The following is a 25124-nucleotide window of genomic DNA, read 5'->3' on the forward strand; positions in this document are numbered from 1 at the left end:
TCGTAGCTGCTCGGTGCCGTCAGCTCTCCCATCAGCCTAATTAAGCCACCCCCAATGAGCGGCAGTACCTAGCACTGTGCACGCTCCCACTTATGCTGGTGTGATTTCTGTCACCTGGTGGTGGAATATTCACATTCCTGAGTGAGATAAGTTTTGCTGACATAAGTGGTAGTGTAGACATGGCCTTAATAAACTCAACCCTGGTCTACACTACCAACTTATATCAGTATAACTGCGTCGCTCGGGTGTGAAAAATCCACAACCCTAAGCAACGGAATTATACCGACCTAACTCCTGGTGTAGATTGCGCTATGTCGATGAAAGGGCTAGACAAGCTCTTAGTAAAGGCTGCAAGATTGGGTCCAATAGACTTTATTTAGTTCTAAGGAAAAATACTTACAGAATATTAAAACTTTCTTATTTTCTCTTGACCTACAATACTTTACTATAAATACACGTATTCCAGAGTAGTGTAACATTTAACATAGTTTGCTTTCTTCATTCACTTTAATTTTAGATTTATCACTATAGTGGGCTTCCAAGGAAGTACAATTTTGTTTGCTACCCTTTCTATATGTGTATTAGCTTCTCGGAAGTATTAAAAATCCAAGTGTGCTACGGCTATAAAAATGTAATTGCTAAAAATATCCTAATTATACATTACCTGTAATCCCCATAAAGGCAAGCTTCTGTTCACCCAAATAATAGGAGACCTGTTGAATCACAATGACACAATAAATGTGACACCCATCAAATGGTGCATATGGGTCTGATCTAAAGCCCAGCAAAGTCAAGGGATTGATATCCATTAACTTCAATGGGCTTTGCATCAGCTGCTATTTTTAACATAATTAAATATAAAAGCCAGATGATCAGTATTTGGAGTGGTGTAAAATAGTTAATCACTTCCCCATATTTTTATATGGGTAACTAGTCACTCAGCATTGACAATCCAATTGTCTTTCTAACCTAGAAGCAAATAATATGATGTATGCATTTTAAAGAGGCAAGGGGAAACTGTCCTTCATTTGGAACCATTAATTTGTGGTAGAAAAAACAAATCTAATCACATTCTTTGCCAGTATTTTCTCTTTTGCTCTCTGTTATGTACAGATGCATAGTTTTATTAACTAGTATCCACATTAGTGAGCATTTATTTGCACTGGTTCTAAAACTGGAAATATTTCCTCTTAGTTGTAAAACCCCATTATTTATGAATTTTTCCTAAGAAACTATTTTTGTCTTGGTGAAATTCATCTCCTTCATTAAGTACTTACCATTTCAACAAAACAAAATGCATTCTTGATACAGTACCAGTGAAACTAGGCACACAGTACTGTTGGTCACTGTACTACTCTAGACTATATAATAATCATATATTTTCTATCTCAGTAAGGAAATAAATGTCTAGAATCCAAACGGTCCCGATCATCTGGAAGTCATGACTTCTGCATCTAACATGGTGGTATTCACTTGTCCAGATATAGGCAATTAATCACAATACTGAACCCATCTTTGGGACTCCGAAGACATGGTATTTGAGATGACTTGTTCCACAGTTCTGGAGCCTTAAAATCCCACCAATCCTGCAGGAAGGGTGTGTTTCTTTGCCAGGAACTCAGAGTTACTGAGTGGAATTAATTCTGTAGGGCAAGAAATCCTCTGAAGGAATTTTATGGCTCCATCAACATAGGTCAAATGTGTCCAGAAAGGCTGTAGGATTCAGAGAGTTTAGCTACTATGGACTGTTTTATCCCTCATTGATACACATAACTTTAACTTTCTGCATATGCATTAAAGAAATCACATTATATGTGTATTTGAACCCAAAATAGATCACTATTATGTGTTAAAAAAAAAAATTCTGGAACTCACCAATCAATCTTTGCAGGTGTGTAGTTTTGACTGGAACAGCCCCTGTTTAATTCCTTGCTGCCAGAAGTCAACAAATCCATACATAAAGCCCATGTCCAGATGTATATGGAAACACAATTATAAAATGATGGGGGGGGGGAATGGGCAGGGGTTAATTTTTTAGGTAACACTGTTCTATATAATTCGTCAAACACTGTGCAGACTAATTAAGTTGTGACAGTCACTGAGAGATAGATATTCAAAAGAAGGCAAATCACTTTGACCAACTAGTTCAGTGTGTATTTTAGATACATACATTCTCAAAGCTAAAGGCCAGACACATTTTTTGTGTTTGTTTTAAGAAGATTTAGTTTCAAATGTGATCTAATATAAAAATCAAAAGAGATGAACAAAAAAATGGGGTTCTTGCAAAGGATGAAGCATGAAGGAAGTGCTGAAAATACCAGTAATTCTATCAAGCAGACCTAGGAAGCATTGGCAGGTATAATTTCCACAATCTCTGAAGTAAAGATTGCACCAAACTACAGTTCCCATCTTCAAGTAGGGATATCTTTAATCTCTGGTTATTTCAGTGAGAGACTAGTGGCATATGTGTAGAAAAAACAGCTAATATGTATATTTGTGTTCCTCTCTTGTATTCATAGAGCAAGCCATCCCCTCCAACACAACTACATGCATAGGGGAAGTAAATATTTCCTTAACTTTTAAACTGTGGAAAATAGAACTCTCTGCCCCCTTCATGCAGGTTCAGGAGGGGCTGGAGTGATTTGTGGACCAGACATAAGGAGTGGGCATGTTTCTCCATCTGTGAGGGTGAGGAGGATCCTCAGATAAATCCAGGGGTCTTATGACATCCACATGGAAGGCCTGTCTATCCATGTTGCCATTGACTCCCTGCTCATGCCTTTGTCTTCTCAGTGGCTGATGGGGGGTGGGGGAAGCTGCTGATCAAAAGTAAATTCAGAAATAAGCAATATTTTTCTCCCACGGGGATTTCTGAAGGAAATGTCATGGATTTGCTGGGTGGCAAGACCACAGAGACCTGTTTCCCAGGCTGTGTTCCTTCTACTGCCATCGGGTGGTGGTAGTTTCTTTTGGCTCCATTACCTCCCTTCCCTGTTTACCAAGCGGTTTTGTCCAGTAATTCTGTTGGTTTGATCCCTTAGAAGGCCCAAAGTTTTTTCTCAGGGCTTGTCCAGCACCCAAAAAAAATCTCTCAAGCCCAGTAGTTAGTAACCAAGATATTTTGGTTTATTCATTTAAAAAAATGTATCCTATATCTTACACTAGCATCTGTAAAATTCCTAGGAGGAAGGAAGCCAGATGGGTGGTAGACTCAAGTAAGTTAAATAGTGTGTTGAAATATATTTAGCAAAACATAATGTAATGTTTTATGTAATGTAAAATAAAGTAATAGCAAAAATAAAATAAAAAATTAAGTACATCGGAAGCAGGAAGCCTGCTAAACCAGTGGGGCCACTGGACGATCGAGATGCTAAAGGAGCACTCAAGGACGATAAGGCCCTTGCGGACAAACTAAATGAATTCTTTGCATCGGTCTTCATGGCTGAGGATGTGAGGGAGATTCCCAAACCTGGGCCATTCTTTTTAGGTGACAAATCTGAAGAATTGTCCCAGATTGAGGTGTCATTAGAGGTGGTTCTGGAACAAATTGATGAACTAAACAGTAATAAATCACCAGGACCAGATGGTATTCAGGAACTCAAACGTGAAATTGTAGAACTGCTAATTGTAGTCTGTAACCTATCATTTAAATCAGATTCTGTACCAGATGACTGGAGGATAGCTAATGTGACGCCAATTTTTAAAAAGGGCTCCAGAGCTGATCCCGGCAATTACAAGCCTGTAAGCCTGACTTCAGTACCAAGCAAACTGGTTAAAACTATACTAAAGAACAAAATTGTCAGACCCATAGATAAACATAATTTTGGGGCGGAGAGGAAGAATCAACATAGTTTTTGTAAAGGGAAATCATGCCTCAGCAAGGGGTCAACAAGCATGTGAGCAAGGAGGATCCAGTGGATATAGTGCACTTAGATTTTCAGAAAGCCTTTGGCTCATAAGGAAGGTAAGCTGTCATGGGATAAGAGGGAAGGTCTTATGAAGAGCTACAAAAGGTTAGAGTGGTAGCCATGTTAGTCTGTATCAGCAAAAACAATGAGGAGTCCTTGTGCCACCTTAGAGACTAACAAATTTATTTGGGCATAAGCTTTCGTGGGCTAAAACCCCTTCATCAGATGCATGGAGTGGAAAATACAGTAGAGTATAAATACACAGCATATGAAAAGCTACAAAAGGATCTCTCAAAACTGGGTGACTGGGCAACAAAATGGCAGATGAAATTCAATGTTGATAAATGCAAAGTAATGCACATTAGAAAACATAATCCCAACTATACATATAAAATAATGGGGTCTAAATTAGCTGTTACCACTCAAGAAAGAGATCTTGGAGTTATTGTGGATAGTTCTCTGAAAACAACCACTCAATGTGCAGCAGCAGTCAAAAAAGCGAACAGAATGTTGGGAATCATTAAGAAAGGGATAGATAATAAGACAGAAAATATCATATTGTCTCTATATAAATCCATGGTATGCCCATGTCTTGAATACTGCATGGAGATGTGGTCGCCCCATCTCAAAAAAAGATATATTGGAATTGGAAAACGTTCAGAAAAGGGCAACAAAAATGATTAGGGGTAAGGAATGGCTTCTATATGAGGAGAGATTAATAAGACTGGGACTTTTCAGCTTTGAAAAGAGATGACTAGGGGAGATATGATAGAGGTCTATTAAATCATGACTGGTGTGGAGAAAGTAAATAAGGAAGTGTTATTTACTCCTTCTCATAACACAAGAACCAAATGAAATTAATAGGCAGCAGGTTTATAACAAACAAAAGGAAGTATTTTTTTTCTCACAACGCACAGTCAACCTGTGGAACTCTTTGCCAGAGGATGTTGATAGGGCCAAGACTATAACAGGGTTCAAAAAGAACTAGATAAATTCATGGAGGATAGATCCATCAATGGCTATTAGCCAGGATGGGCAGGGATGGTGTCCCTAGCCCTTGTTTGCCAGAAGCTGGGAATGGGCAACAGGGAATGGATCACTTGATGATTAACTGTTCTGATCATTCCCTCTGAGGCACCTGGCATTGGCCACTGTTGGAAGACAGGATACTGGGCTAGATGGACCTTTGATCTGACCCCAGTATGGCCGTTCTTATGTTCTAATGTGACAACACAGAATGAAGGGACATGCATTCCCCGGCTAGTTAATTATTAGATATTTAGAATCAAAGAATAAGTAGTTTGGGCAAGGCCTAGAGAATTATATATTGCTCTATGTGAGTATAGCAGTATCTAAGTGTACTTTCAAGCAATGAATACTGGGGTGATTACTGCCTACCTCATCTTTTAAAATGTAGCACATATCCAAAAGTAAGATGCTTGCATATGCTTTACAGTATACTCATTTAGCCTCATTACACTCATTTAGCATCACTAATTCATTAGGTTTCATACAAAAATATCAGCAGCTTAATCATACCAGAAGCTATCAGTAATTTTTAAAACATCTGTTCCTTTTTCTTGCTTTTGTTTCCCTTTTACTAGAAAATTGCATTAATTGAACCTACACTCTGGGTCTAGAAAGCAGAAATGTTTGGGCTTCATGTTATACCATATTGTTGTAAGAATGGGCACCAGATAGAAAAATTATTCAAATATCTTTGTTTTACTTTTAAAAAGGCACCTGGTGCTGCTTTTCTAACTACATTCATTTGTATTTTTTAACTTATTGGAAAGGACGTACATTGTTTTCCAACAGTAATATGCCTAATGCATGTATGTAAATAAAATATGTTTGGTTTATAACTTGAGAAAGATTTAGAAATTATTGTTTCCCCATCCATATTTCTCATTTTCATGCATCTCCCTGTTTTTACATTACACGTTGTTCTTAACTCCTAAAGTTGTGCTGTTCCCCATTGAGGAATGGGATTTAAGAGAATAACTCAACTATAAAAAATAATAGTTGCACTGTAATTAGGTTTTAGGAAGTTTTTGTACTCAAACTACTTAAATTTAACAGCTTGAAGGATCTCATGGATCGTGCCCCAAGAGAGCACTTTCTACGTTTGAGAACACATATAAATTTACCCAAATTATTCACATCATGAAATAAACTGCATGTATAAATGACAGAGTGAAATATACAGTACGTTTCTACGCTGTTCCACAGTGGGCATGCTGGAGCAAGAAAAATCAGTAGAGAGCTCATGATATAGATTGCTGCCTCCACCCTAGAAAGCCACCAGGATCTTTGGAGTCTTTCACTAATACGTCCCCATCTCATTGACTGGTTTTTATTACTCTGACAGCCTATAGCTATGCAGTAGAGATGGGCAGGGTAGAAGAGAGGCACACTCATCCCTTATCTCTGGATAGCAACAAGGAAGTAAGATAGGTAGATCTCCTGGATAGTCAGGAAAAGAAAGGATTGAAGGGGGATTGTTTCTATTACAACAGTAATAGACAAAACTTATTGCAGTAAGAAATAGGCAATAGTTAAAACAATCTGTCTGTAAAGAATTAAAATCAAATAACAATATAGCCATTACCAGAACTAAAAGAGCATTAACCGTGACTGGTTAGAGTGGCAGTTGGAGACTCTTTGGCTCTCACGAAGCAAACACTTACATTTGTAGGTAACTTTACTTATGGTAGTGGTCAATGGTACTACACACATTCATGTAGCTAAACACATTCTTGAGTTTTTGCAGGACTGTCACCTTAGACCAGGGGTTTCAAACTCAAATGACCACGAGGGCCGCATGAGGACTAGTGCATTGGCCCGAGGGCTGCATCACTGACACCCACCCCTTGCTGCCCTTGGCCCCGCCCCCACTCCACCCCTTCCATGAGGTCCCGCCTCTTCCTGCCCCTTCCCTGCCCCCATTCCAACCCCTTCCCTGAAGTCCTCACCCCAACTCTGCCCCCTCCCTGCCCCCAGGGGGGGCAGGAGAGGTGCAGGGTGTGATGGGGGCTCAGGGCAGGGAATTGGGGTATGGGGTGCAGGAGGGGCGAGGGGTGTGGCAGGGGGTTGGGGTGCAGGGTGCGGCAGGGGGCTCAGGGCAGGGAGTTGGGGTGTGGGGTGCTGGAGGGGTGAGGGGTGCAGCAGGGGGTTGGGGTGCAGCGTGTGGCAGGGGACTCAGGGCAGGGAGTTGGGGTGTGGGAGGGTGTGGGATGTGGCAGGGGGCTCCAGACAGGGGGTTGGGTTGCGGGCTCTGGCCCGGTGCCGCTTACCTAGAGCGGCTCTGGGGTGGCAGCACCGCGCACCGTGGCCAGGGCAGGCTCCCTGCCTGCCTGCCCTAGCCCCTGGCCCTGGCCCTGGCCCTGGCCTCGCTCCACTCTGCTCCACTCCAGGAAGCAGCCGAAGCCCTGGGGGAGGCGGGTGGAACGGCACCATGTGCTGCCCTTGCTCCTCCAGGTACCTCCCCCAAAGCTCCCATTGCCCGCGGTTCCCCGTTCCTGGCCAATGGGAGCTGCAGAGGGCTGTGCCTGGAAGCGAGAGCACGGAGCCCTCTACTTCACCTCCCTGCCCCCGCCCGGGGCTGCACGGACATAGTTCCAGCCGCTTCAGGGAGCGGTGTGGGGCTCGCGGCGCCACGGGGTAGACAGAGGGGCGGGGGGACGCGCGGGCCACACGAAAGAACCCTGAGCCGCATGTTTGAGACCCCTGCCTTAGACTGTGGTGTAACTTGCAATTTTCTAATGGCAAGTCAGCACTACATCGGTGCAGTTGCACCACTGTAGCACGTCTGGTGAAGACGCATTATGTCGGCAGGAGAGCGTCTCCCGCTGACATAGCGCCAGTGTGGACAGCACTTAGGTCACTGTAACTTGTGTCGCTCTGCCGGGGGGTGTCTTTTTCGCACCTCTGACCGACATATGGTACATTCACTTAAGCAGTAGTGTAGACCAGCCCTAAGTTTCTGCATAAATTGCAAGTGTTGTAACTAACAAAGAATAGTGATGTTTGAATTGTAATTGAGCTCATGTTGATTCTAATGTGACCCATAGCTATGCTTGCACACTAACTCTATTAGATCTGGAATTGTAAGATACAGATTCTAGTTTACATCTCATCATTTCTTTCTGCTTTAATTTTTCCAGTATTTTCTGCTTTTCTTTTTATAAAACATTCCAGTATTAGAACTTTTAAAAATGTTCACTGTTGACCTAATAGGGACCAATTCTACTGCCATTAAGTGAATAATAAAACTGACTTCATTTAGTGTAGAATATGGCCTATAGGCTACAGCTCACAAATTTTCTGCTTAGCATTTAGTCTGATGAATTAGAGGGAAAGTCATGGAAACTGGATTAGGAAGTGTGGAAGGATTGAGCAGCAGTTTTTCCCTCTATGAGGATCCTGTGCAGTTGGGGATTCATGTAATGGGAATGGAGCTAGAGATGAGCTATGAAACACAGTATGTTGTTGTTGCCCCACCCCTAACCTGTCAGGTTTTCAGTGTAAATCCATGTAGGAGTCGATGCTGCTTCTGAATGCCTGTCGCCAGCTCTCTGCACCATGGCTGCAGTTATTGGGACACAGGTACTAGGTGCAGGGCTGATCAAAAACTTCTATCAACTTTTTTTTAAAGGAAAACTGGATTTTCAGCTAAATGCACACTTTCTGCAAAAGTGTCTGCTTTTCTAAGATATTCATCGGGAAATTGAAATTCAAGAATGTGGCCAAAATATTCGTTTGGTGTTTTTCAGCAAAAAGTTAGTTTTCTACAGAGGAAAAATCCCAATTTCCACCAGCTCCAAGTGGAAGGTAGGGAAGAAAGCTAGGAATGTCAGGGCTGCTGGGGAACTGAGCTAGTAGGGTGAAGAGTCCAGAGAGCTGGTTCCCTGTGCTATTGCTCCAGAACCCATGGGTGTTTTCTCCATAGAAGACACCTCCTCATCAATTATTGTGAGTGGACCACATCCACCCTGATTGAATTGGCCCTGTCAACACTGGTTCTCTACTTGTAAGGTAACTCCCTTCTCGTCATGTGTCAGTATATTTATGCCTGCATCTGTAATTTTCACTCCATACGTCTGAAGAAGTGGGTTTTTTACCCACAAAAGCTTATTGCCAAATAAATGTTAGTCTTTAAGGTGCCACCGGACTCCTCGTTGTTTTTGTGGATACAGACTAGCACGGCTACCCCCTGATACTTGAGGCCCTAAGTTGTGCAGCAACATCAGAGTGCTGCTGCAGTGTGCGTGCAATCATTCAGCTATCGCTATGGTTCATAAACTGGAGAAGGGGAGCCAAGGAGAAAGAAACAACTGTTTTACATGCAGTAGGATTACGTTGCCAGGAGTGGGGCTTCACGCCTCAATATCTTTAAAGTGCTGCTCCTGGGACAGGCTCCTGCTACAAATAGCTCCACAGCCCCACTCTATTACTGCACAGCTTAGACTGTCTGCATGGTGGATACCTCCTCTTGCAAGTCACTCCCTGCTCTTTCAAAGGCAGGGGCTTCAGGTTCTCCGCCCATCTTCCCAGTGCATGCTCCCTGCTTCCTCACCTGCCAATCATCCTCCCACTATGCACCTAAAATGATGGATATGGTTAGAGATGACAATTTCCTGCAATGTCCTAGACAAACCTTACCGTATAACGTTAAACCAAGGTGTACTGAATTAAGTTTAAATATTTTAGTAATTCATTGTATTAAAAATGCAAATATTTACATATTATTGTGTAATATCTCTGTAGGGAGACATAGCTAGCATAAACCCTGGGAAGTGTTATGACCTTCAAAAGACTTTTGAAATTATGTGCCAGGCAAGAATGAACACTTAAAGTTGAGTGAGTTTCCCATGAAATCTCTAGGGAAGGGGTATACAAATATACTCCCTCCACTTATGCAAGAACTCAGCCTTTTCAACCTTCGCCTTGAGAAGGGGACTTTTGTCTGCTGATCAGCTGTTACAAGAGGACAAGACCAGAGGCGCAAATTGTATAAAAGAGTGACTCCTAGATTCATAGTGTTGCTTGTCCTGAGCCAAGGCCGTTATGAAGTTGTAACCACAGGAAAAACTCCTGTGTAGGGTTTGAAGGACTGACTCCTACCATAGCCCTTGCTGGAGTTAGGGTGATCTCTGGTAAGCTTACTAGCATGTGTGGGTTCTTTTATTGTTTTAATGTTTTCTCTGTTATGCTTTCCTATTAAAAATAAGAATCAGCTTAGGAAAAGCTGTGTGGTAACTTATAATTGTGGGCAACTATGTTGCTTAAAACCTTTAAAGAGAAAGCAAAGCAGGTCTACTTAGATGTCTGACTTGCTGGGGAACTCTCAGGGTAGGCAGGGAATTGTGCAGCCTGAAGAAACCCTGGCCAGGAGGGGGAGAGAGATGCACATCTCAATCCAAGAAAGGTGCAGGCTGAGGAGCCAGAAGTCTGAGAGTGGGTACCCTTGGTGGACCATAATAAGGGAATAGAGGTGCAGTTGTCCTGACCTGTGGCAGGGTGTACAAGTAGAGGAGTTGGAATATGGCAATGATTTATTCATTGTGTCATATACATTATAAATCAATCTGAAATGTTATTCAGTAACTTGGCAAAAAGATATGGGCAGTGGCACAGCTACATCATTCCACAGAGACTATTACACAATATGAACAAATATACAGTAAGCACTTTCAGTAATAAGGAGCAAAATGCTTTTGATTGAAAGAAAATCATATTACATTTTCATTGGATACTTTATCATATTCACTCAGAAAGACTGGATTAGTTTTGCAATTCATGCTGCACCACAACCATCTATAAACTCTAAAACTAAATCCCTGTTGACAGAACATCAAATATTTATAAGCATCAAGAACGATTGATCCGTTTCATGCAATATAAGTAGTACTTTGAGAGGGCAAATAAAAAAGAAAATCTTACCATCCATGTCCTTGTGTAGGATCATCCAGGAGCACTCGAATTATATATAACAAACAGCTTAATAACTTGAGAGAAAAATTGAACAATCGTATTCTGAGACCTGTTTGATAAAAGGAAAGAAAATACAAATTCAGTTTCTTCAGATTTTAATTCATGTTTAATGTAAAACTACTTAAAAGGAACAAGATATGCCTTCAACTCAAGTCAGAGAACTTGTGATGACAAGTATTCAAATATTAATATTTGGAAGTTTTTATGGAATAGCTTTGTGTAGGGAATGTATGATTATTGCCCAAATGTATAAAATATTAAACTATATTAAAGTATTGATAAAGTGGCACAAAAGTCAGAAAATGTAAAAACTAATACCTGGGACAACTTTAACTCTACTCCTTTGTGTGTGTACACTGAACTGTACTGCATACAAGGTCTAAAATAATGCAACCAAACATAATGTAGTGTCTTCTACAAGCTCAGGCCCCAGGTAGGTAATAAGTTCCATGTGGGCAGATGCCCGCATGTGTGCAAAGCCTCCTTGAACTCAAAGGGGCTCGACATGAGCACAGCGTTTGCTGCTCCGAGGATCCAATTGAAGCCAATGGAACCATTAACTCAATGGTCATTGAATCAGACTCTGAGCTCATTGCAGCATCAGGACCAAAGATATGCATGTGATCTTTTAATTAGAGAGAGTATAGCCTTAATTGCACAAGTGTAATGTTTTTTGCATTTAATACTTACATTAAAAAAAGTTACCAGTAATTATACTAATAGTCACTGTTGGCAAAGGCAAATGGGTAGAAAGCAATATGATTAGCAACCATTAGTAAACTGTACACTTGTAGACCGAGGCTCCAATCCTGAATTTGGATCCCCACAGTTGGACCCTTGTGCCCATGCAGAGTTCTGTTGACTGATGTGAGCTCACACAGATCTGATTGCAGGAGCAGGATATTAGTAAGCACCAGTCAACCATAGAATAACTAGTGTCTGTCATTGTAAGCTAAGACACCAATTCTTCTAGCACTTATGCATGTGAATAGGCCCATTGTACTGAATAGAACCAGTCGTATGTTTGCCTTGTTAGGGCCCAATTATGTTTTTCCATACCTATATGTGTGCTTGTGTGTATACATACTTCTAAGAGAAGAGTGCAAAAGCTATTTATTGAGCATAACTCCCTGTCTCCCCTATCCCAGTGCTGGAGCCCCCATGCATTCCATCAACTTGTGCTTCTGGGGGAAGTTGCATTCAAACTGAACATTTAAGTTAAAGTTTCTGAAAATCATTCCCCTCTTCCCGTCTTCAAAAAGTAGAATACTTAATTACAGACAAATTCAGAACAGTGTCTACTTTAACTATATCTTAGAATCTGTGTATGAGAGAGACAGAGAAAATAAGGATTTATAATGGAGCACTGTTTGCTACTTTAACGTGGAGATACATTCATATTATGAAGGTTAGATTAACCCCTTTTGGAACCTGGCATTGGTAAACTGGGGGTTAAAACCCCATCCTAGGTTCCCAAGCAGTGAGAAGTCCTACAGCTGTGACCAGCAATTAGACTTGTCAACATTTATCTAGAGACTCCTGCTGTCTTATCAAATCTAATTAACAACATACTCTTGATTTCCCCAGAGCAGGGAGAAGAGATAGAAAAGGAAAGAGGATATAACCAGAGGCTAAGAGGGCTGGGGTATGTGCGTATTCATTGCTGTGTTATAAGCTTTACTTTTTTTCTTTTTGAACTATTGCTGAAGGAAGAACTTCTTATCTGAACTAACCCTTTTGGGGAAATCTGCTTAAGCAGGACAGCTACTATGCCAGCTGGGCTATTATAAGTAGGCAAGCAGGTGAGGTGAGAGAATAAAGGGCATTTTTGTATTGGCCTCATCTGTCTAGTCCTTCTGTTAATGAAATGAAAAGGTCTACAATCTGCGGTTTTGTGCTTTTATTTTAGCTCTGTAAATGTTAATCTCTGTGTGGAACACATCCTGTTTTCCCTACTGATAATATAGCAACTTTTAATCATTATTTGAAGTCATATTTTGGTTATAAAAGGTAACTAGAGTGCCTGACATTATCTGGGAAGACGTGGACAGTAGCAATGTAAACTTCCCCCATGCTGCTCTGCAATGCACCTCAAATGTGACCTAGAAACCCCCCTCCCCCCCGAGAGAGTTCAGTCCCCATACAAAGTAAGTCCTTGACTTCTCTGCAGAGACTACAGACGTTCAGTTGCAATGTAGACATGTGACATGTCCATCAAGTGAGACCATCCTGTCACCAAATAGGCCATCAAATCCTAATAAAATAATAATGCATTTCCGTTCTGCTAACCAGGGCTTAATTTGAACTAGTGGTTTAAGCACCAAGACTGCAAACACGTTAGCATATCCTTAACTTTGAGCACGTAAGGAGTACCTGCATGCTTAAAGATCAGCTCAGGCACGTTTGCAGAAGCCTGGCCTTAGTGTTCACAGTCTTATCGCCAAAAAGCAATCTTCTAATCCTCCCATAAATCAACTCAGAAAATAATTGCTAACTGGGACATTTGGTCATTGGTCTGTGTGACGGGTTGAATCAGAGAAACCCCCTGGGAGCTGCCACCTGATGTGCCAAGACTACTTCTGCCCCTGCTTTCCTGCTCTGGCAGCTTAGGACTTCAGTGCCCTGCCTGGTTTGAGCCAGACCCGCTAGCCTGCTGCAAACCCAGACCCACGGTCTGAACCACGTCCCCTAACAGCTGTAGCCTTAACTGAAAGCAGCTTACAGAAGTGTTCTTGTATTTAACGCTCAGATGTCCAACTCCCAATGGGGTCTAAACCCAAATAAATCCGTTTTACCCTGTATAAAGCTTATACAGGGTAAACTCATAAATTGTTTGTCCTCTATAACACTGATAGAGAGAGATGCACAGCTGTTTGCCCCCCCCCCAGGTGTTAGTGCATACTCTGAGTTAATTAATAAGTAAAAAATGATTTTATTAAATACAGAAACTAGGATTTAAGTGGTTTCAAGTAGTAACAGACAGAACAAAGTGAATTACCAAGTAAAATAAAATAGAACACGCAAGTCTATGTCTAATAAACTTAATACAAATAACACCTCACCAGTTCCAGTAAGCTTCCTTTTACAGACTAGTCTCCTGCTACTCTGGGTCCAGCAATCACTCACACCCCCTCTAGTTATTGTCCTTTGTTCCAGTTTCTTTCAGGTATCTTTGGGGGTGGACAGGCTGTCTCTTTAGCCAGCTGAAGACAAAATGGAGGGGTCGCCCACGGGCTTAAATGGACTTTCTCTTGTGGGTGGAGATCCCCTTCTCTCACCTATGCAAAGTCCAGCTCCAAGATGGAGTTCTGGAGTCACCTGGGCAAGCCACATGTCCATGCATGACTCACAGTTTTTACAGGAAGAAGCCATTGCCCACATGGTATCTTGAATGTCTCCAGGAAGACTTCTTACGCGGATTGGAGCATTCCAAGATGCATTGTTCCTTAAGTGCTTCTTGATTGGGCACTTAACTTTGTGAATTCCTTTCTCCAGGAACTGACCAAATGCTCTACTAAGGTTATTTAGAAATCAAGCCAGTACACAGCCAATATTCATAACTTTGAATACAAAAATGATACATTCATTCAAACAGGATTAATAGATCATAATGTTTACATAGATATGTTACATGCATATGTAGCACAGAACATAGTCCAGTTATGTCATATATATTCATAAGCATATTTCCATAAAGCCTTATGGGGGGCACCGTCACAGTCTGTATTGAGACCTTGGAGGTTTATTACAGAAAAAGCTCTTCTTTAATAAGTTTTTTTGATACTCCTTCTCATAAACAAATTAGGGAAATACAACCTAAATGGAGCTACTATAAGGTGGGTGCATAACTGGTTGGAAAAGCGTTCCCAGAGAGTAGTTATATCAGTGTTTTTCAGTGAAGTTGGAAGGGCATATTGAGTGGGGTCCTGCAGGGATCATTTCTGGGTTGGGTTCTGTTTGATATTTTTATTAATGATTTAGATAATGGCATAGAAAGTACACTTATGAAGTTTGCAGATGATATCAAGCTGGGAGAGGTTGCAAGTGCTTTGGTGGATAGGATTAAAATTCAAAATGATGTGAACAAACTGGAAAAATGGTCAGAAGTAAATAGGATGAAATTCAATAAGGACAAATGCAAAGTACTCCACTTAGGAAGGAACAATCAGTTGTATGCATACAAAACAGGAAATGACTGCCTAGGAAGGAGTATTGTGGAAAGGGATCTGGGGGTCATATTGGATCACAAGCTAAATATGAGTGAACAGTGTAACACTGTTGCAAAAAAAAGCAAACATCATTCTCGGATATACTAGCAGGAGTGTTGTAAGCAAGACATGAGAAGTAATTTTTCCGCTCTACTCCACTCTGATTTGGTCTCAACTGGAGTATTGTGTCCAGTTCTGGGCACCACATTTCATGAAGGATGTGAACAAATTGGAGAAAGTCCAGAGAAGAGCAACAAAAATGATTAAAGATCTAGAAAACATGACCTATGAGGGCAAATTGAAAAAAAAAAATGGGTTTGTTTAATCTGGAAAAGAGATGACTGAGAGAGGACATAACAGTTTTTCAATTACATAAAAGGTTGTTACAAGGAAAAGTTTCCTGGTCCAAATCCCACCCGCTCCACACACCTTCCACCCTCCAAAACCTTGCCATTAAGCACAGCCAATCTCTCCCAGCAAATTTTATTTCGCTGTTCCATCCAATGCTGAGGGGGTACGGGTTCTATGCACTGCAGGGGCGGCAGTCCCTGTGGCCATCCCTCCCATGTATTTCTCTGTCCCACCCATACTAAGCCTATGCGTGGATAGTACACCTCGGACCCCATTAGAAACCATTTGTCATTATTTTCTATTAGCACTTGCCACACAGGTTCTTGGGACCATTTCCATTTGCACCCACCCCTGAACCCCAGCTGTAAAAGGGTGGCCGAGGTCTATTTTCCTCTAGCCACTCCCCTGACAGGAAGGGTACACCGACCCAGTGTGCAGTCTCCCAGCATTGTCTGCCAGGTGGCTCTAAAGGGCCAATACACCTTTAATTGATTTTTTACATTGGTCCCTTCTAATTCAGATGGCCATAAACCCCGGCGGGCATCCTAAAAGAGATTTACAAGATGATTGGTGAGGGTTTGTTGAACCTGGCCACATGCCTCTCCCCCCCCTCCAAATAGTTTTCACACTGTTTACCAGTTCACTCATAAGGGATTCTGTAATATTTTCGAGGGTTAGAATGACATTTCCTGACAGACGGTCAGTTGAGCTAAGTGCAGATCGCTGCAATAATTCCTACCTATCTAGTAGCCCCAGGGCATGTTCCAGGCATTGAATTCTAGCCGCTGAGTCAGCTTCCTGCATCAACTTTCAACCTTCCCATAGATAGTTTGTGAAAGCTCGCCATTTTTGGGTGTTCTTTTCTACCGAGTTTATAATTGCCCATAGCAGCATTCTTTCACCAGTCACTGGGGAACAGAGTGATAGATATTTGTAAACCTGATGCATTAAGAACCACAGGTCTTTGGATGGGGGTAGACCACCATGGGGAAAGGTGTGTTACAGACAATTTGGGGGAGGTGGAGGAGTAGGGAGGGGAAGAGGTTTAATTACAGTGCATTTTCCCTTGGTCCAAAAGGGGACAGCACTACATGTCCAATAAAAATGGGGTGCCGTGACTGAAGAATGCAGAGGGGAGTGGGATTTCCATCTGATGTCCATGTTCCCCAGAGAGCTGAATCATTTTTCTGCACGATTACCAAGGGGGGAAAGGCACACACTGCTGCATAAACAATCACCTGGGTGGTTTGTACAAAGTGACCTAAGTGACCACTCATTCCTCCCTCTTTAAAAGTCCACTTTGCTGAACTATTGTGGGTATATTCGGATGCTTTTAAGGAGCCGTTATTAAACCACTGAACAAAGTGATTGGTAGGGCCACATCCATTTTGCATGTATGGTTGGCACCAGGCACTGAGGGTGTCAGGGTGAGTAGATGGCGGGTTAGGGGAAGGAGAGGGGAGAGTAGATTGGCATGGGGCATTCGTGGGTGCCCTATGGGTCATGGTGTGTGGTAGCAGAAAGGGTTTATATTTAAGATCACTGGCCACTTCGGGTAAGGCCACCCACCCTACTCCCACTTCTTTGAATTCACAGTGGCGAGGATAGGGAATGAACCCCAGGTGATATGCAGTACCACAGTATGAATACCTTTCTGAACCACAAGTTCCTCCCTGCCACCAAGTAATTGATCACCTTCGATACCAGGGCCACTGTCGGACCTGTGCCAGGGTGTAGTACTTTGATTCCTGTTGCTTTTCAGAATTTACCGGATCATGGGCTGGATGATCCGGGGTGTAATACTTGAATTCCTGTTGCATTCCAGTATCCAACAGATTAGGGGCTGGATAAAAAGGCCGATTAAACCCAACCCAGGCAGCTGTGGGAAGTATCCACAGGAATGGCCATAGTCCCGAAAAACAGAATCACTTCATTCCAGTTGGCATTTGGTTAAGGCATTATAACGCTTTACCTGAGAGACATGAGCCCACGAGTGCTGACCCTCATGGGATAAGCACACCAGAGATGAATGAATCATGTCAGCTACAAGATAAGGACCCTCCCACCGAGGCACCATGAAGGGGTGGGGGCTGTGAGCATGATACATCACCATCATCCCTGTTCATATTTGATCCAGGGAATTGTGTGGGGGATCATACCAGGCCTTGGTTTTGGCCTTAGCCTTGCCCTCTGATTGGGCAGCTTCCATGTGTAATATTCAGATTCGCTCCTGAAGATGGAGGATCCAATCCTCTATGTTAGCCTGCACGACCTGTTCCATCACTGGGGGTGTAAGCAGGTTTTCCCACCGAGGCATTGGTCTGCCTATTAGGCGTTCGTGAGGTCTGAAGCCTGTCGCTTTGGCAGTTCAGGCTCGGATACATATTAAAATAAAAGGCAAGAGCTTGGCCCAATTTGTGCCTCCCATATTGGCACCCTTCCGAAGCTCTTCCTTGATGGTGCAATTCACGCGCTTCACTTGCCCAGCGACTTGAGGGTGGTAGGAGATGTGGAGTTGCCACTCCACACCCAGCAATTCACTGAGGTGCTGCAATAGGGAGCTGTGAAATGCTGGCCCTCGATCCGAATCCATGATCCGGGGAACCCCCCAGCGTACAAAGACCTGGGTAACAAGCAGCAAGGCAGTGGTTTTGGTGGTTTCGTCCTGAGTAGAGAAGGCTTCCACCCATTTACTGAATTTCTCTACTATTACCAGCATAAATTGATACCCAGCTTTAGTGCGGAGAAGGGGACCCACATAGTCCATCTGTATCCTTTCCCAGAGGCCAGTTAAGGGTCGCTCCATGAGCTTTCCCTTTTGACCAGCTGGGGCTGGCTGGTGTCGGGCACACTCCAGACATGCGGCTAGCCAGGCTTTAACATCCCCTTTGCATGAAGGCCACCAGCCCAGGCAGCTTACTGTACCCATCATTTCTTCCACCCTTGAATGTCCACCTGCCTTAGAGCTGTGTACCCACTGCAGCAGGGTGTCCCTCCACCAAAGGGGTATGTAGGGAACCAATTGGCCCTCCTTTTCCCTGACCCACAGCCCCTTCTCCTGTTGCAGACCCAGAGGAGTAGGACCTTCCCAGTCCCGCTGCTCTCACTCACAGGCGGCAGCCCACTCCGCTTGGTTCCAGGTGCAGACGGCTGCCACTGGGTGGTTCCTAGGGGGCAGCTGGTATTGGGCTGGGAGCAGCTGTGCTGCAGCTTTAGCCACTGAATCTGCCTGCGCATTTCCTGCTGCTCCATATCCTGTCTTCTGGTGAGCCTTTACCTTAACCATGAGGACTGGATTATGAACCTTATTGTGGATTGTTTTCCACAGATTGTGATGACATATGGAGGTTCTCAAGGTATCCTGCCATTTGTGAGAGGCCCACCACCCCGGTAACTGGGTAGCCCCCTCAGAATACATAGTCACTATCCAGGACCACTACCCTTCGTCCTGCAAAGGGAAAATCTTCCCATAAGTGGAGCAAGACCCATAGGGCACTCAGCTCAGCCCACTATGCACTTCCCTCCAAAGGGAGTAGGACCAGCTTTGCCAGGGACTGACTATTCCAATACCGGTAACCCGCTTTCCAGCAGGGCTGAGGTAGCAACTACCATCAATAAACCAGAGCTCATCCCCGCTTTTGACCTGATCAGGGGAAAGATCCCAAAACCAACTTGTAACCTCAGGGGACTCGGGGATCACACAGGTATGGGGTGTACCTAATTAGCAATCCAGCAACCCGATGCTCTGGATCTTTTAGCTGCTTTTGTTCAACTTGGCTGTTTTCCAAAGCAATTGCCCACTGACCAATTTGAATATCAGTTACACCCCCTCTTTGCAGGTCACCAGAATGAACTAGTTTATCTGGAGTATGAGAGGTTCGCAGAACGAATTTCCCTCCCCCAATTAAGTACTTTAGCTTTTGCAATGCCCAGTATCAAGCTAGCACCATTCTTTCGCAGGGTCCGTACTTGCTTTTTACAGCTGACAGATGGCGGGAGGCAAATGCTGACAAGCCACTACTCCAATTTCCTCCCCAAAGACTTCTGGGTATAGAATGAAGGGTTTCTTGGGGTCGGGGCTGGCCAGACTAAGGGCGGAGGCGATATGCTGTTTCAGTGCTGTAAAGGCTCTTTCACAGTCTGGTGTCCATTCCCAATCCAGAGACCGGAGCAGAGCTTGCAAGGGTCACAACAAAGTGCTGCATCGAGGAATGAATTCTCGGCAGAACCCAGTTAGTCCGATAAATGAAGCTAGATCCCTAGCATCAGTGGGACGTGGCAGCTGGGCGATAACTGCCGCCCGACTTGAATCAACAGACCACCTACCCGGTTCAATGGTTACCCGTAGGAAAGTTACTGAGGGTTGGACCAGCTGAGCTTTTCTCCCATTCAGCTTTAATCCTGCACCCCCAAGACCCTTAACTATTTCTCAGGTAGTCACAGCCACCTCCTCCTTTTCCCATCCCCGGATGAGAATGTCATCCACATACTGAATACATTGCTGACTTGCGAGTCCCAATGCATCCAGAACCTGCTTGAGCTCCCGGTGAAAGGGGGTGGGGGCATTGAGACCCCTGCCAAGTGAAGGCGGTCTTCCAACGGCTTTCCTGGGCCAAAGGAATGGACCAGAATCCATTGGAAATATCTAGCACAGAAAACCACTGGTCCCCTGATTGAATTCGGGTGATCATGTTGGGCAGGCATGCCACTAGTGGCGCGAGGAAGGGGGGTTTAGTTCCCGGTAATCAATGGTTAGCCTCCAAGACCCATCTGGTTTATGTACAGGCCATATGGGGGCATTAAAGCAGGAGGCAGTGGGTTCAATAAGCCCCCGCTGCTCTAGGACCTCCATCGTAATGGAGAGATCCTGAATAGCCGCTCGAGTGATGGGATACTGCTTAACGGCTGGAGGAGCTCCCTCCCCCGCCCATACTCACTAATGTTTGGAGCTGCCCAGCATTTAGGCTGTCCATTGCCCATCCTGACAAGTCCTCCCAACCCGAGGGAATGATTCCCGGCTTTGATCCTTTTGCTAAACTGCTTACCAACCCCAGGGGATCACCTGGCCGTGCCCATTAGGGATGGACCACAGTTGGTTACACAGGTCAATGAACACATGCTTTAAACTGGGTACCCCTATAATATTAAGTTGGCTATTGGGGCCAATATCCCAGGGAGCGGGATCAAAAAGATCACCCTCAGAAGGCCAGAATGTCCCATCCTGTTCAATTCCCCAATTTTTGCCTCCCATAGTGCCTCCAAATAATATTTGCCTGCCCCATTCCCGGGCAGGGCCATGTGTCAGATTTAAGCTTGATCCAAAATCCAAAAGATATGTCCCTTCAGGCCACCATTCACCCGCCTTCAGATTACCGGGCAATCAAACTGATCCACAGAGAGAGACCAGCTCCGTGGACCGGCCTGAGGGCTCCCCAAGTCAATGCTCACCACAGTGGGAGCCCACACATGTCCGCATTTAAAGCATGTCTCCCTCTGGGCAAAATTATTGGCTTGGCAACTGGGGCAGGGCCAGTCTCCTTTCCTTGCTACGGGGCTGGCCTTAGAGCCCGAGGAAGCTAGGGGACTGGGCTGGGACCTTTGGGGTTTTGGCCCTTGCTCCTTGAGGAGGGCATCAAGGTGCTCCTCCAAGCGTCAGATCTGGGAAGAAGCATCCCTACCACTGGGTCCATTTTGAGATGCAGGGGTGTCCTGGGCTATATTCTGCCGTGCAAACTCAGAGGCCCTTTCCACTACTACAGGCAGATTGTCAGCCCGGAAGGGTCCTGCCTGTAACTCCAGCCAATCGCGGAGCGGGGGACTCAGGCATTGAAGCCAAGCATCGAGAAGGGCTGTTCCCCAACCTTCCCCAGGGGGTAATAGCCATTCATTTCCGAGGTCACCAAATATACGAATCCAGATTTGGATGCGGGGAATAGCAGCGTGCGGGTGTTCCCCTGGTATAAGGGCTAATTTAACTAAGCCTGTTGTTTGGGAATATACCGTGAAGAGAATCCGGGCTGTGTCCAGGACAATTGTTTGGAAATCCTTGTCCTGGAGGCCAACAGCCACTGCCAAAAGACCCAAAATCTTCTCCCAGGCTAAAGCCAAATCATTTCCTGTATACTGGTTTAGCCGGCTTTCCACCCACTCTAGCCATTGCAGGAACACATTCCATTCTTGGGGTTGGGGGCCCAATTCTCTGTACAGGCTTTCCCTATCTCTTCTGACATGGATGTGATGGTAGCCTCTTGTCGGATCGTGAGACCACCCTCCTCTGAATCCAAAGCCTAGGGTGGCACCAGAATACCGGACTGGCGCAGGAGCTCTGCAGCCTTGTTTCTAGCAGTCTGGTTCTCCTGTGCCATTCTGACCATAGTTCGTGTCATGACAGGATAGATGGGGTTTATTGGGGAATTGGGGTCTTCATAAACAGGAGGGGCTGAGGGTGCAAGAGAGTAAATGGGGGCCAGAGAACAAGAATTTTGCTTTAAGGTGTCTACTTGATCCTTCAGGGGCAGGTTCTCTGACTTAAAAGAATTAAAATTGTCCATACAATTTTCAGCCATTCTGAGTGCCAGCACACTGTGACGATTTACCGTGCACTGTTCTTCAGCAATTTGTTGCACAGTTTCCACTTTGCTTCTAAGACTCGTAACCTCCTCCCATAAACCTGACAGACCCTCACACAGAGCCTGAAGCAAAACAGCCTTTTTCTTATCCTGGGAGCACTTGTACGCCAGGGCAGCTTCCACCACCCGTGGATGGCTGGCCAATCATGACAATCCCTGGGTGGGAGCGCATAAGGACCCCCACCAGTTTATTAATAAACCCCTTAACCGGGGTTGCAGGAAAGGGCCTGTTCCACTTACTCATTGAATCCATGGCGAGATGTGGTGATCAGGCATGACTCTCCCCTGGGATCCTGTTTGTGATGCCAGATGTTAGAGAATGAGCAGACTGACCCAGAGGCGGATTGAGTAGACGGGCTTCTTTATTGCGGTACTTGTTCCCCTCAACCCAATTGTCGAATAAGCACTGAGTTAGTTACAGCACACTCTTTTTATCTAAGTTAGTATGTAAATACCTACGTTTACTACAACACCCCAAAACCCCTTATTGAGTAATATGAACGCCCATACAATGAATATAATTATTCCCGCTCCTGTTTACCATTTACAGCATTAAGCATATTCTACAGACATTTTTACTTTGAAGACACATTTATTTGCAATAATTGCAGCCACAAATTCCCTTAATCACCAGTTTACAGGGAAGGGAGGAAGAGTAACAACCTTTTATGTAACCCGCTAGCCTGCTGCAAACCCAGCAGCTGGGGTTCAGGGGTGGGTGCAAATGGAAATGGTCCCAAGAACCTGTGTGGCAAGTGCTAATAGAAAATAATGACAAATGGTTTCTAATGGGGTCCGAGGTGTATTATCCACGCATAGGCTTAGTATGGGTGGGACAGAGAAATACATGGGAGGGATGGCCACAGGGACTGCCGCCCCTGCAGTGCATAGAACCCGTACCCCCTCAGCATTGGATGGAACAGCGAAATAAAATTTGCTGGGAGAGATTGGCTGTGCTTAATGGCAAGGTTTTGGAGGGTGGAAGGTGTGTGGAGCGGGTGGGATTTGGACCAGGAAACTTTTCCTTGTAGCTGGAAAACTCTACTTATCAGATTCGTAGACCAGCCATGCGACAGCTTAATGTAATCTGACACCCAACGATACCCACTAATTGGACTATGGTGGTACCAGAACCCACCTGGATGAACTGGGACTATTTGATACAATTGCTCAGGCAGTTCCAGTCGAGCAACGCTGAACACAGGTCTTAGAAACCTAGGCCCTTCGAGGAATGAATGCCTTCCAACTAGCTACTAAACTGCCTGCTGATTTTACTTGGACTGTGCCCTTCAGACAGGCCTAATGGACACTCATTCGCTTCTTGGTCGTATTACTCATGTTGTTGGGGTGTTATTCATACAAATTGTATTCTTAATTGTATTCATGGGGTGCTTAAGTTTATGTGCTGCCCTAGCCTCTCCCCGGAAGCCATACTTGTAAATGCAGTGGCTTACGCCTTTTATAACCTGCCTTCTCTCTCATCCCATAGCATAACCGGTGGACCAAGGTATCGGGCTAACTGGAGCCAGGACCTCCAGCCCAAGTGCCCACCATCCAGTGTGTGGGAAGGAGGGGCGTCTGGGCCCTTCTTTGAAGAGAGTGGGGGACTATTGGGATATGTAGGGGTTAAGTAGAGACCTGGGAAACAGCTGGTGTGCAGACATGGTATTAGGGAGTAGAGGCACAGGCAGGCACCGCTTCTACGCTTAATAGATAAAGTGCAGGCACCGTATCTGCGCTTGATAAAGTGCTACCCCTCTCCCTTCCCTTCTGCTTGTTAAGGATTGATAAGCATTGCAACTGCATAAGGAATGTGGGAATCTAAAGGATACTCTTTGTGTAAAGCAGTGTTATCTCCCCCTCCCTTCCTTTCCCAGCTCCCTAAACAAGCTCGAGGTCGTGGCCCTTTCCTCCCTTCCCAGCAAACTGGTGATTAAGGGAATTTGTGGCTGCAATTATTGCAAAGAAATGTGTTTTCAAAGTAAAAATGTCTGTAGAATATACTTAATGCTGTAAATGGTAAACAGGGGCGGGAATAATTATATTCATTGTATGGGCGTTCATATTACTCAATAAGGGGTTTAGGGGTGTTGTAGTAAACGTAGGTATTTACATACTAACTTAGATAAAAAGAGTGTGCTGTAACTAACTCAGAGCTTACTCTACAATTGGGTCGAGGGGAACAAGTACCACAATAAAGAAGCCCGTCTACTCAATCCGCCTCTGGGTCAGTCTGCTCTTTCTCTAACAGGTAGGGTGACCAGACATCAAATATGAAAAATCGGGACGGGGGTGGGGGTAATAGGAGCCTATATAAGAAAAAGACCCAAAAATCGGGACATCTGGTCACCCTACTAACAGGGGACTTGACTAGAAGACCTCTCGAGGTCCCTTCTAGTCCTATGGTACTATGACTTTCAGACCAGGGGTGGCAGAGAAAACATAGCAGGCCATATTAGCAAGACAAGACTACAAATCAAGAGAGAAGTTTTGCTGTATAAAACATGTTAGATTCCATTATGGCAATTATTTTAAGCAATATCCTTCATACTGCAACTAAGATGTTTTCCCCCCTCAAAAGTGTAGTATACCACACAGAAAATTCTAGTAGGTGTCATAAATCTAAATGACATGAAATGGTTTGGAGAATTGGACTTATTTTCATTGGAAAAGACAAGGTTTTGAGATAACCCCAATAGAAACTTTAAATATTGCAAAAGCGACTTAATAGTGATAGCATGGCAATTGAGTCCATAGAAGTAAACAAGCACTAGCAAAGGAAAAGCACCCCAGAATCCTGGGGGCACTGAATCTGAGTAATGATGCTGCTATATTCTCTTTCTAATTGTAGTTCATTACAAAACTACAACAAAAAAAACCTAATGCCTGCAAAAAAAAATAAAATATCACTAATAACTTCACATGAAGAGCTGCTTTCCCTTGATATATTGGATTTATTTGTGACAAACAATGACTTGAAAAAGTAGTCTTGCTATACAAATCATCTGGGCTGCTAACCAGATTCCCATTGC

The 25124-nt window shown here is 44.1% G+C and overlaps 1 protein-coding gene across 1 annotated transcript in view; it reads right to left on the reverse strand.

Moving 5' to 3' along the window:
* Positions 1-25124, reverse strand: part of LOC113407282 (potassium channel subfamily T member 2-like) — a 299061-nt gene that overhangs the window by 183910 nt on the left and 90027 nt on the right. Inside the window, exons 3-5 of the mRNA XM_026655611.2 lie at positions 10854-10953; positions 1876-1932; positions 665-713 (exon numbers count right to left, since the gene is read on the reverse strand). Of these exons, the coding sequence (XP_026511396.1) occupies positions 665-713; positions 1876-1932; positions 10854-10953 (206 nt within the window). The remainder of the gene's footprint in view (positions 1-664; positions 714-1875; positions 1933-10853; positions 10954-25124) is intronic.

Source organism: Terrapene carolina, unplaced genomic scaffold, assembly GCF_002925995.2.
Source record: "Terrapene carolina triunguis isolate 2854851 unplaced genomic scaffold, T_m_triunguis-2.0 Scaffold210, whole genome shotgun sequence".
Classification (NCBI taxonomy): domain Eukaryota; kingdom Metazoa; phylum Chordata; order Testudines; family Emydidae; genus Terrapene; species Terrapene triunguis.